The sequence below is a fragment of the Balaenoptera acutorostrata genome, chromosome 7 (assembly GCF_949987535.1).
Source record: "Balaenoptera acutorostrata chromosome 7, mBalAcu1.1, whole genome shotgun sequence".
NCBI classification, from domain to species: domain Eukaryota; kingdom Metazoa; phylum Chordata; class Mammalia; order Artiodactyla; family Balaenopteridae; genus Balaenoptera; species Balaenoptera acutorostrata.
In genome coordinates this window covers 15,579,847-15,593,377 of record NC_080070.1, presented here as the reverse complement: position 1 = coordinate 15,593,377, position 13,531 = coordinate 15,579,847, and the positions used below count along the sequence as shown (strand labels likewise).

The 13,531-nt window shown below is 40.8% G+C and overlaps 1 protein-coding gene across 3 annotated transcripts in view; it reads right to left on the bottom strand.

The window, feature by feature from the left end:
- KIAA1549 (KIAA1549 ortholog) overlaps window positions 1-13,531 on the bottom strand; it is a 154,724-nt gene that overhangs the window by 62,769 nt on the left and 78,424 nt on the right. For all 3 annotated transcript variants that reach the window (XM_057549900.1, XM_057549902.1, XM_057549901.1), the window contains 2 exons: window positions 6,965-7,142; window positions 4,006-4,190 (listed from right to left, as the gene is read on the bottom strand). In XM_057549900.1, the coding sequence (XP_057405883.1) occupies window positions 4,006-4,190; window positions 6,965-7,142 (363 nt within the window). The remainder of the gene's footprint in view (window positions 1-4,005; window positions 4,191-6,964; window positions 7,143-13,531) is intronic.

Below are 13,531 nucleotides of genomic sequence, written 5' to 3'. Positions count from 1 at the left end.
TTGACGAGAGAGCCATTGTTCAAGCGCTTGCTGTTTGATGGGTGCGGTGTGTGAAAAGTCACTACAGCCAGCACGCTGCTTCCGTTCAGGAGGTGAAGACAAGGCGGACCTACTGCCATCTGCGGGTCTCCACGGCGGCCCAGCATGGCGCCGCTGGTCACCCTGAGGTCCGGGAGGTGGCGAGCAGGCCTCCAAGATTCTCCCGCCCCCCAGGCGGCAGCAAATCACGTGGGTGCACGGAAACCACCAACACTTTCGCTGTTACCAGGATCCTTGCAGAGGGGGACGGACGAGATGAACTCGGCCCAGATGGAAGAAACGCTCTTGGAGCTTCGCTTCAACCCGTTGAGCCCCTTCAGTGGCGGTTCCAAACACAGATGTGTCCAAGCTCCTCCCCCCGCCCCCGAGACCCTCGCAGTGGCTGCCAGGGCCTACAGCGTCACCTCCGCCCCCTGACGTGTCCCATAAACCCCTCCAAGAATGGCTCTGCCTACTTCTGTGGCCTCGGTTTTGGCTGTGCCCGTCCTCCCACTCACCTCTGCTCTGTCCCTCCTGCCTGGGCCCACGTCACCTCCTCAACGTCCAGACGCAGGAGCGGCCGCCCCTTGCCCGTACTCCCTCAGCGCCCTGGACAGACTTCCGCTGCTGCGTGTCAGCTTTTAGCTGCTTGCCCTTCCCCCGTGTGAAAGCCCGCGAAGGCAGGGACCGCGTGTTATCTGTGCTCGTCACCCAGCCCAGCCCTGCTTGGCTGAGAGCGAACGCTCAGCGTCCGGTGAATGAACATCAGCGGCTGAGGCAGCTCCATCTGGCTGCCCCCAGTGCCAGGCGGCTAGGAACCAGGGTCCTAGGCCAACCAGGGGGTGTGGCCTGTCCCCGGCAGAAGGAACAAGTTTCCGCAGGGCCGGCAGCATCTAGCCAATGCCGTTCATGTCTTTAAATAGAACCTCAACAGGGCGAGGCGGGTCCAAGCTGCAATTTTACTGGGAGCAGTAAAAAAGTGATGCCTTTGGGCTACAGATTAAAGGGAATACAGATAAAAGAAAGACATGGGTTAGGGGTTTTTTTCTTTATCATTAGAAATTTTAAAAGACCCTGCTTCAGAATAAGACAGAATGGCCTCTCTCATCATATTTCAAAACTAATCTACTCCCAGACAATATGAAGAGGTTTCCTTCTGCTTACAAGAAGAAGGGGGTGTGGACTTTGGGTCAGCAGATTTATCGTTTCCAGATGTTTGCAGCTCTGGGATTTGCTAGAAGATTTCAGAGAGCAGTGGTGAAGCGCTGTCAGGGGGCGGGGTGAGCAGAGCGTAGAGAGAAAACACAGAGCCGCACAAGAAGGAAAAAGAGCTCTCGCAGTCACAGGGAAGACAGCATCTTTGCAAAGTGCCCCAAGGAACGGGCTGGAGGCCCTTCACTATGGCCAGATAATCTTAGAAGAAACGCTTATGAAGTAGAGATATTTATTTTTAAACTAAATAGAAATCATCATTTTCTTACTATAAAAGCCTGACAAGATCTATATGGTGAGTGCCTCTGCCAGCAAAACAAAGACCCTGCTACGCTCCTAACAGGGTCAGAAAACACCTGTTCTCTCAGGGAGTCCTCCATGCAGAAGACCTTTCCTGCAAAGATGCTGTAAAAGGGAATGCACAAATCCAGGCAGCTCTTGCAGAAGAGGGACTCCAAAGGCTTGAAGTTCTATTGGAAACTGTCCATTTCGATGTACAGCAACATCTGGGACGTGAGACTCTTTCAGAAGTAAAAGTGGGAGAAGGCGAAAGCTTGTGGAATAGTCTGCTGTGAACTCAAGGGATGCTGTCCTCTGATAGTTTACTGAAGTAACAGACAATGGATGGGCTTCCACAGGAGTGTTTATGTTAGGAAGCACGGCACGTTACTGACCTAAATATATAACCATCTACACTGGTTAAATCTCTCTGTAACAACACTCTTTCACCAGAACAAAAGCATTTCCAAACCTACTGTTGATCTCATTACGATGAAATTCACACTGTGAATCATTTAGTATAGTAAGGACTTTTTTCCAGGTTTTTTCCGTGCTATTCACCAGTCTAACAACAAAACGACCTTAGCAGACTATGTAAATAATAAATGAAGATAGGTAATAAATATAACCTTAGTAGAAACTGCTTCCAAAATACTGGGTAACCATAAGCTTGCAATTTAATCAAGAGTTTGCATTTCTGGGGGCTTCCCTGGTGGCGCAGTGGTTAAGAATCCACCTGCCAATGCAGGGGACATGGGTTCGAGCCCTGGTCTGGGAAGATCCCACATGCCACAGAGCAATTAAGCCCGTGCGCCACAACTACTGAGCCTGCGCTCTAGAGCCCGCGAGCCACAACTACTGAAGCCTGTGTGCCACAACTACTGAAGCCCACGCGCCTAGAGCCTGTGCTCCGCAACAAGAGAAGCCACTGCAATGAGAAGTCCGCACGCCGCAACGAAGAGTAGCCCCTGCTCTCAGCAACTACAGAAAACCCACGTGCAGCAGCGAAGACCCAATGCAGCCCAAAAAAAATTACATAAATGAATAAATAAATTTATTTTTTTAAAAAAGTTTGCATTTCTTAATTTGTAAGAAAAAGAATGCTCTTCATTTACTTTTACAAACAAAATGAATTTTAAAATAACACATTTTTTTCATCCATCAGGTCTAGGTTGATAATGTGCAGAATTTTTTTATACCCAGAAAATCAGAGTAAAATTAAAAGGTTAATAGGGCGATCCTTTACTTCTTGTTCTTCTGCCCCGGGCTTGCTTTTTCTTAGCAAACTTTTAGAGTCAAGTGAGTCCTCTAAATGTGTGAGACCCATAGTGGGTACATGTTAATAAACAGAGTCCACGACCACCACTTCCCACGCCCTGGGTGTGGCTGATGAGCGTGCTGAGCTCAGTGTTTGCACCTAACGAGCTCTTCTCTTACTTGGCACGTTCTTGCTCACCGCGGAGCTGGATGCTAACCAAGAGGCTATGTCCTCGCTCTGAAATTTGTATGTGACAAATACTGCAGACACTGTCGAAACCTAAGTGTGAGAAGGGAACTGCTGTTACCATAAAAACTAAATTGAATGCCTTGGAAAAACATGGAAAAGGAGCTGCTAAAAAAAAATAAAGAAAAGAAAGAAAAAAGAAACTGCTGTCAAATTAGGCATACGAGAATTAACTCTAAAAGACTGCAGAGTAGGGTGGGAGGGGGGGATACTGAAAAAAATCTAGAAAATTTTGTACTCAGGGTTGCTTTGCTCTTTCGTAAAGAAACCCAAACTGGAAACTGCAGCTGATGCCTTATGTGTGTTGTTTCTTCACAAGAAAGACCACACAGAATTCCTTTTGGTAGACTGACACTCCAAATTTTTTTTAAAGATTGTCAAATAAAGACTAATTTTTTATATATATATATATATATATATATATGTATGTATGTGTATATATATATATATATATATATGTCTGTGTGTCTGTGTATATATATCTATAAAGTTAAAATGTTTAAGGCATGTGTTACCATTTTTTAATGATTATGTGGTCTTGATCAAGGTGGATAACTAGTCTTGCAATATGCTGGACGGAAAATAAAGGAGCCAGCCAGCAGAGCTGCGTATGAAAGAAATAGATACACAGATCAAAGAAAATCTTCCTTGGCTCTTGTTCTCTGAAAATATCCAGGGTTAAAATAGATCAGAATTCATACACAGAATGGATGTGATCTTCTAACTGAACATCTCAAAAATAAAATCACAGTGGAACTCAGAGCCCACAGCATTGCTGAGCCTTTACACAGCTTCATCTTCTGGGCATGGATTTAATACTACAGAAGACCTGGGTTTCTAAGCAAACATGGAGGCAAAGGGACACCACCACTAAAGCCAAAAGATTTCCTGACCAGCTCTCTCCCCTGTCCTTCAGTACCAGGAGCCTGACCTGCCCTACCCCAGTCCACAAGACGCTCACGTGAACGCGGGGGCAGGGGTCTGTCCCTTACCTTCTGACGCTGCTGAATGTTGGCCACGGTGTCAGGCTGAAAGTCCAATTTGTCCGTGCGGCAGAGTTTCCAGTAGAGGATGATGACGATCACCATCACCACCAGCACCGGCACGACCACGCCCACTATGACCCAGAGGTTGCTGCTCTGGGACTCAGGGGACGGTCTCTTCACCCTGTCCACAGCTGCAGACAAGGAAGAAAGGCCTCTCAGTGAGTCCTCTGCACTCCTTTACTGGACAGCCCTTCTGGGCGGTAAATGTGTCCTCTTCCATGAGAAACCCCGGAAGTCCCTGTCATTTCAGCTCAAGACAACTGGGGAGAGACTATGGTCTCCTGATGACAGGGAATGGGACACAGTAAACAAACACAACACGTTCCACCTACAATAGAGTAGGGATCACGGTAACATACATGACGTGTCTAAAGGAACGTGGCTAATTCAACGGCAAAGTGAGGTTTATTCCACGTCTCCTGATGTCCAGTTTATTCTACCAGGTCCCTCTCTAAATTCTCACTGCAGGAATGTTGCCATACCAAAAACTAGATGTCCCAGTAAGCAGTCTGTGAGCACTGCCTTCACTTCCTTACCCAGATCTCTCCCTCAACCCTTCAATTAAAACATGACCTTTAACTGAAACTGCTGTACCAGTTGTCCATTTTTAAATGACATTAAATCAACTTACTTATTTTGAATCCTCCACTCCCCAACCTCCCCACTCCCACCCCTGCCTCAGCCCCCCATCTTTCACGGCCTTGGACGATGATGCTTCAATTACTCTGTCCTCCTTAATTTCCTTCACCAGCTCCTCTCCCTAACCCGGCCTCCCAGTTCTGGGCCCGCATCCTCTTCATTCCGTACTCATCCTCTCGCAAGATTCGGCTCTTCTTAAAACTGCTTCCCTGGTCCTCTTAAAGCTCAGGTTCCAATCACCAGGCTCTGAAAACCAGAATGCCCCCCTTCCCTGCCCAACTCTCTCCTCTGTTAGGGCCACTTCACAACGACCTCTCCATGACCACGCTAGATTCCCCTTGTCTAAGTTCTTTTGTCCTTGGTTGTCTTGGTCTTGTAAATGGCACCTTGTTATTCTTCTACAATGCACTTTATTACATAAATGTACCATCCTGGTATACGGTACTACTTTGCTCGTTAACATGGTCATGACTCTAAGCCTTGTCTCTTCAAATATATATCAGTCTTCCTGAGCAGAGACAGACTTTTACGCTCTTTTCATATCCTGTAATGGTTAACACGTGCTACGGGATCAGAACGTTTTTACTCAAAGATGTAACAATAAAAAGATGCTTAGTGCTGGTTTAAGTTTGGGTTTAGGCCCCTTAGAGAGTGACCAGGGAGGGGAGCAGGCCCTCTCAAGCACAAGCACTATGAAAAGAAGCACAAATCACAAAGCGAAGACTATGCGGGAAATGGAGAAAGTGGCAAAGTGTTAAAATTTTGCATTTTTTCATTTGACCTGAATATAGTTTGTATATGGAGTTCACTTTGCATGAAAACAGCTGACAATATAGGAGTGACACAACCAAACTGAGGAGCTGAGACAACTGGGTACTCTTCTTAGTTCTAACCTAGTAAAACCCTGTGACTCGTCAAAACGAGGGCCTGACATCAAGTCCGCAGCTGTTTTGGGGCTGGCCCTGGTGTTGGCTTAGGCTCCCAATCCCAGGACTGTTGGTTTTCAGCATGAAACTGAGGCAAGAGGAGTGCAAGAGCAGATGAAAGTAGTCTTGAAAGGTGCCCAGAGCCTACTGCAATGAATCTTTTCTAAAAAGTGAAGTGCTTAGCTGGAGTGGGGCACTCCTCCAACAATCAGAAATGTCATATATGAAGAAATACAAGTAAATGCTTCATTATTTTTTTTCTCACTGCTTTGAAATAGAACACACTAATATACAATCATATCTCAAACACACAAACACAAAGCACGAATGGTTATTTGCTTCAACTCTCCCATCATCACCTATAAAGTGGAGAAAGTGTGCCCAAAGCCCTCATCCTGGTTAGTTTCCAGGGTCAAGTATAGCTCTTACAAAGGACATTCCATCATGGAGGATAATTTCAAAGCTGTCATTTGTTAAAACCTGCCTTCATCGCCGAAGTTTCTCGGGAGTTTTTCAACACTCTCTTATGCTAAATTCATTCTAAACATTTAGTTATCCCTTTACTGTTGGGAGCAAGTTTCTCTGAGCTCTTACAAGGATTGCTCCCAGGATTATAAAGGAAAAACACCCACATTAAAATAGTAGTCTGATTCATAAAGGTATATTTAGAGAAATATACTCTTCCATGCCTCTCCTTTTCTAAATTTTAAATACCCAAAATCTGTGAGTTGGGGAAAAATGGCACTGAGAGTAGCCATTGCCAGGGGAGTAGGAGCCTAGACTCTTCCAACAATAATAAAGAAATATCAAAATACCTCTTTCTAAATTATGAGTGATGTGAGGACAGGGTGGGAGAGAAACAGGATTGAAAAGAGTAAGAATCAAGGACTTCTTTGTGTTAAAAGACCCAGAAGGAAGCCAATAAATGCAGAGGGCACCTCCCAGCTTCCTGCGTGACTCACTTTCCCCATCAACATTCAAAATATGACATGTAAGATTTTGGAATATATACAGAGAAAACACATTATTTTACCTAAGACAAAAATTTTTTAAAATAGTACAGGAGGAGGGGAAAAATATTAAAGTTAACTCAAGCTACTAAAACTCACTATAACACTATGAATATAAAATGCTGGGTAGGAAAAAGAACAGCGAATGCTACAACTGCATGCAATCAAAATAAAGAAGGTCTTGGCAAATTAATTTTAATGACTGACCTCTTATATCTACTATGCACACATAAGAATGCTTTAAATTCAGAGTTTATTGTCAGAAAAAGACTGGCTTTTAACCCCAGCACAGCACAGATGACTGTGAGGGGCCACGCCTCACACACTTACGTTGGGCAACATCTCCTTGAATTCGGTAACCCAAGATGATGGCTGCTCTCTGGATATCTATCTTGTTAATCAGATCTGAAGACTTGACTGCACTGAGTCTTTCTCCATCTTGATCCTCCACAAAGTAGATGAGCTGCACGGGATTATCATCTCCCTCGAGCCTCGACACATTTACCACCTGAAAGATAACAGAAACTATCAGCATTTTAGAAGCTCATGTTTCCAGATGCCCTTTCTTGGGGCACTCAATCTTGACTGTGTTACTCAGGATTTATTCCTATCCCTAATAAGGTCATTACACCATTCCAGATCCCAGAATGCCCAAGATGCTCTCTTGATGGGAAGAACAGTCAAAATGAAAGTTCCTCTGTGCAGAATAACAAATGTGCTTTGTCTTGCTCGAAGTCTTCTCTGAGACTAAGGGGCAGGCAGGGTACACAAAACATACCAAGTCCAGCCTAGAATAGCCATCAACCAGCTCCAACAGGTCATGGGAGGGCACTGTTGTCCTCACAACATCAACCATAATGGTTAGGTACATCCCTGGTTCTCTGAAACTATTGATGGTTCTAGCCAATCCTTTCTCAAATCTATTAGCATTTTCTCCCTGTTCTTCTAGGGCAGGGCTTCTCAACCTTAGTACTATTGCCATTTTTGATCCAGATAATTCTTTGATGTGGGGGACTATCCCAAGTATAGTAGAATGTTTAGCAGCATCTCTGCTCTCTACTCCCTCAAGACCAGTAGCAACAGCCATGCCACGTCCTTCCTCACCAGCTGTGACAACCAAAAATGTCTTCAGACATTGCCAAATGTACCCTGGGGGGGCAAAATCATCCCCAGGTGAGAACCACTGCTCTTGAAATAATAAATCTCATAAATTCTTTAATATCCCACTCTCAAAAAGGGATAGATCATCTAGACAGTAATCAATAAGGAAACAGCAGATTTGAACAATGCTATAGACCAAATGAACCTAACAAACATATAGAACATTCTATCCAGTAGTAACACAATACACATTCTTCTCACATGCACATGGAACATTTTCTAGGACAGATCATATGTTAGGCCACAAAACAAGTCTCAACAATTCCAAAAAGATAGAAATTATATCAAGTATCTTTTCTGATCACAACGGTATGAAACTATAATCAATAATAGGAGGAAAGCTGGAAAATTCACCAATACTTGGAAATTAAACAACACATTCCTGAACAACCAGTGAACCAAAAAAAAAAAAAATCAAATGGGAAATTTTAAAAATATCTTGAGACAAATGAAAATGGAAACACAACATATAAAAACTTACAGGATGCAGCAAAAGCACTTATAAGAGGAAAGTTTACAGCTATAAATGAAATCAAGAAAAAAGAAAGATCTCAAATAAATAACCTAACATTACACCTCAAGAAACTAGAAAAAAGAAAAACTTAGCCCAAAGTTAGCAGAAGGGAGGAAATAATAAAGACTAGCATGGAAATAAATGAAATAGAGAATAGGAAAACAATAGAAGAGATTAACAAAACTAAGAGTTGGTTCTTTGAAAAGATAAACAAAATTGACAATTTAGCTAGACTAACCAATAAAAAGAGATAGGACTCAAAAACTATAAATGAAAGAGAAGACATTACATCAGATACCACAGAAATACAAAGGATCAAAAGAGACTACTATGAACATTACATGCCAACAAATTTGACAACCTAGAAGAAATGGATAAATTCCTAGCCATATACACCCTACCAAGACTGGATCATGATGAAATAGAAAATCTGAACAGACCAATAATGAGTAAGGAAATTAAATCAGTAATCACAAACTTCCCAGCAAAGAAAAGCCCAGGACCAGATGGTTTCACTGATGAATTCTACCAAACATTTAAAGAAGAATTAATGCCAATCCTCAAAATTTTCCTAAAAATTGAAGAGGCGGAAACACTCTCAAATTCATTTTACGACACTAACATTACCTTAATACCAAAGCCAGGTAAAGACACTATAAAAAAAGAAAACTACAGGCCAATATCTCTAAGGAATACAGATGCAAAAATTCTCAACAAAACATTAGCAAATCAAATTCAACAGCATATTATAAGGATCACGTACCATGATCAAGTGAGATTCATCAACATATGCAAATCAATAAATGTGATACATCACATTAATAAATGAAAGATAAAAACCACATGATCATATCAACAGATGCAAAAAAAGCATTTGACAAAATTCAACATCCATTCATGATAAAAACTCTCAACAAATTGAGTAGAGAAGGACCATACCTCTACATAGAAAAGGCCATACATGACAAACCCACAGCTAACATTGTACTCAATGGTGAAAGGTTGAAAGCTTTTCCTTTATGATCAGGAATAAGATGAGACTGTCCACTCTCACTATTCCTATTCAACACATTACTAGAAATCCTAGCCAGAGCAATCAGGCAAGAAAAAGAAATAAAAGGCATCCAAACTGAAAAGGAAGAAGTAAAACCATCTCTGTTTGCAGATGACATGATCTTATATATAGAAAACCCTAAAGACTCCACCAAAAAACTATTAGAATGAATAAATGAATTCAGTAAAGTTGCAGGATATAAAATAAACATACAGAAATCAGTTGTATTTCTATATACTAATAACAAAGTATCTGAAAAAGAAACAAACAGTCCCACTCCCAATAGCCTCAAAAAGAATAAACTATTTAGAAATAAATTTAACCAAGGAGATAAAGATCTGTATACTGAAATCTATAAGACATGATGAAAGGAACTGAAGAACACACAAATAAATGAAAATACATCCCATGTTCATGGATCAAAAGAATTAATACTGTTAAAATGTCCATACTATCCAAAGCTATCTATAGATTCAATGCAATCCCTATCAAAATTCCAATGGCATTTTTTTACAGAAATAAACAATCCTAAAATTCATATGGAACCACAAAAGACCCTGGTGACAAAGGAGCCAAGAATACTTAATGGGGAAAAGATAGTCTCTTCAATAAATGTTGTTGGGAAAACTAGATATTCACATCCGAAAGAATGAAATTGGACACCATCTTACTCACAAAAATTAACTCCAAATGGAAACACCTAAAACCGTAAAACTCCTACAAGAAAACATACGGCAAAAGCTCCTTGACATTCGTCTTGGCAATGATTTTTTGGATAAGACACCCAAAGCACAAGCAACAAAGCAAAAATAAACAAATGGGACTACATCAAACTAAAAAGCTTCTGTATAGCAAAAGAAACAATCAACAAAATGATGAATTTCTCCCTATGAAATGGGAGAAAATACTTACAAATCATTATTTGATGAGGGGTTAATATCCAAAATATATTAAGGAACTCATATAACTCCACAGCAAAAAAATCTGAGTAACATATGGGCATAGGATCTGAACAGACATTTTTCCAAAGATACAGAAATGGCCAACAGGTACATGAAAAGGTACTCAACATCACTAATCATCAGGGAAATGCAAATCAAAACCACAGTGAGATATCACCTCACACCTGTTAGAATGGCTATTATCAAAAGGACAGGAGATAAGTGGTGGTGAGGATGTAGAGAAAAGGGAACCCTCATGCACTGTTGGTGGAAATGTAAACTGGTACAGCCACTGTGGAAAATAGTATGGAGGTTCCTCAAAAATTTAAAACTAGAACTAGCATATGGACCAACAATTCCACTTCTGGGATTTCCAAAGGAAATGAAATCACTATCTTGAAAAGATAGCTGCACCCCATGTTCACTGTAGCATTATTTACAACAGACAGGACATGGAAAAAACCTAACTGTCCATCTATGGACAAATGGATAAAGAAAATGTGATATGATACATGATACATACCCACATGACACACACAATGGAATATTATTCATCCATAAAAAAGAAGAAAATCCTGTCATTTGCAACTACATAGGATGAACCTTGAAGGCATTATGTTAAGTGAAATAAGTCCAACAGAAAAAGACAAATACTGTATGATCTCACACATATGTGGAATCTAAAAAAGCCAAACTCACAGAAAGAGTGTACTGGTGGTTGCCAGGGGTGGAGAGTAAGGGAAATGGATGATGGTGGTCAAAGGGGGTACACTTCCAGCCATAAAGTTCTGGGGATCTAAAGTACAGCATGGTGACTGTAGTTAACAATACTGTATTGCATACTTGAAATCTGCTGAGAGTAGATCTTAAAAGTTCTCACCACACACACACACAAAAGATAACTATGTGAGCGATGGATATGTTATCTTACTGTGGTAATCATTTCACAATATATACATATATCAAATCATCACACTGTACACTTTAAACTTACACAATGTTATATGTCAATTACATCACAATCAAGCTGGAAAAAATTTCATAAATTCATAATCTGCTGGGTCAAACAGTACTCTGATTTGTCCCAAAATTTATATCTCTCTGGTGTTAACAGTGAAGTACTCTTACATTAGTACTTTAGAATCTAGTACACTCGATATATCACAGTTTTGCATAAATATAGCTTTCTATTTTGTTGCTATTTCTCTTAGTAATATGCAACAACTTTATGGCCCCTTTTAGACTGCAGCAAAATGGTGGACTGACGTTCCGAGAGAAAGATCAACGATAACTCCAACCCCTCTATTTTGTACATGTAATTTGAATGTTTGGTCTCTACATTTGCCATTGGCAAAATGCAGCTGCTACTTTTCTAGCCACATGTACAGAACTGTAATAGTGTCCTGTGCTCTGGACACAGCTGCTGGTCTCCTTCTTCACCACTCACTGGAAACTTTTGGCAAATCAACTATTTCATGATTTCATTGTGAATGCCTACTTCCAGATCATGTATAAAGATCCTTAACATAGGTCCAAACTTTCATCCCTGGAAAATCTGTTCTTTACAACTCTATATCTTGAGAACGGCTCAAGGGCCTGTCCAGCCCTCTGTTTGCTGTTTCTAGGCTAGTTCCTTGACCACTTCTGCTCCCTAACCACCTACTTCTTTCCCTGGAACTGTGCTGCAGTGGTTAATTTTTATTAGCCTTCAGAATGAAATACTATAAAGGGTTACTGAAAAGCAATAGATTATATCCACCTGTCCCTCTACCTACATGCCTATTTATTCCATTTTAAAGTTCTGATAAGTTTTAGAAATGCTTCTTCTTGCAGAAACCACATACCCAAATATCCAGTGATAGCCACCTCGAGTAAAGATTCTAGGGACTTCCCTGGTGGTTCAGTGGCTAAGACTCCACGCTCCCAAAGCAGGGGGCCCGGGTTAGATCCCTGGTCAGGGAACTAGATCCCACATGCCGCAACTAAGACTCAACACAGCCAAATAAATTTTTTTTTTTTAATTCTATAAGCTTCTCCAATCTGAAAGTAACAGTCAGTAAAATCTAATCCCAGCATCCTTTCTAGATGACTTCTTATCAGATTCATATCTAGAATCCATAAAACCATGGTATGATGGAGTCATCATTTGGGGCAACATTTTCAATTTCATTTTTTAAAATATTTTCTGATTAAAATCACGTGTTCACTATACAAACTATATGCTCATTAGAGAAATTTTGAAAAACATGAAAAATAATTATAAAGAATAAAACAAAAATCACCTGAAATTCAATCAAAGAAAGAAAATCATTGTAAGCATTTTGGCATATTTCCTCCTGTTTTTTCATGATTTGTATATTAATATTTGGATATATTGCACACATTCTTTTGTAGCCTCTCTTCACTTGAGCTTTTTTCTATATTCCCTAATTTAAAAAAAATGATAATGGGATTTTCCAACATATAAAGATTTCACTACAATTTTTTTGCCCATTCTCCAATTGCTGGACATTTAGGTTGTTCCAATACTTTCACTTTTACACATTATGTTTTGATGAAGAGTCCTGTACCGTTGTAAATAAATTCTTATCTACATCTTCGTGTTTGGTCATTCTAAAGGGGAAGAGACGAAGGGCACGGTTTCTAAGCAATCCATCAGATGGCACTGTTAGTCTGGGATGGCTTGGTTAACTTCCATGAATCCCGCATTTCCATCTCAGGGAACTTGCAGAACTAATCAAGCATCTCATTCTGTAGTTTTATGGTACTCTATAACTGTTTTATGTGCATAAATTAACCTCCACCCAGAGCTGCTAAATAAAGCAAGGCTTTTATAATTCATTTTCATTTTTATTCTTAGTTTTATAGTTACTTGTTTAATATTGCTCTCAGTTTTTTAATGAGTTTTTAAATTTCTCTATATTCTACTGCATCCGGCAAAGCAACTATTTTAGAAACCTAACAACCACCTTTCTGGGAAGGAAAATAAAGAGTAACACTTGCAGGGGAAAACTTGGTAAAAGGATTGAGGGATGATGCTGATGCCAGCTCTCCACAAACTGCCCAGCTCCCCTACCCAGTGTCAGCATCACGCCTCTCTCTCTAAAGCCTCTACACTACCAACCTCCCCACCCCTGCACACCAGGGTCTCACCCTGGCTTCCTGTCTCTGAAACGCCATAGCTCAAAACATCCCCTCTTCCTAGCTCTACAAGTCAACATTTGGTA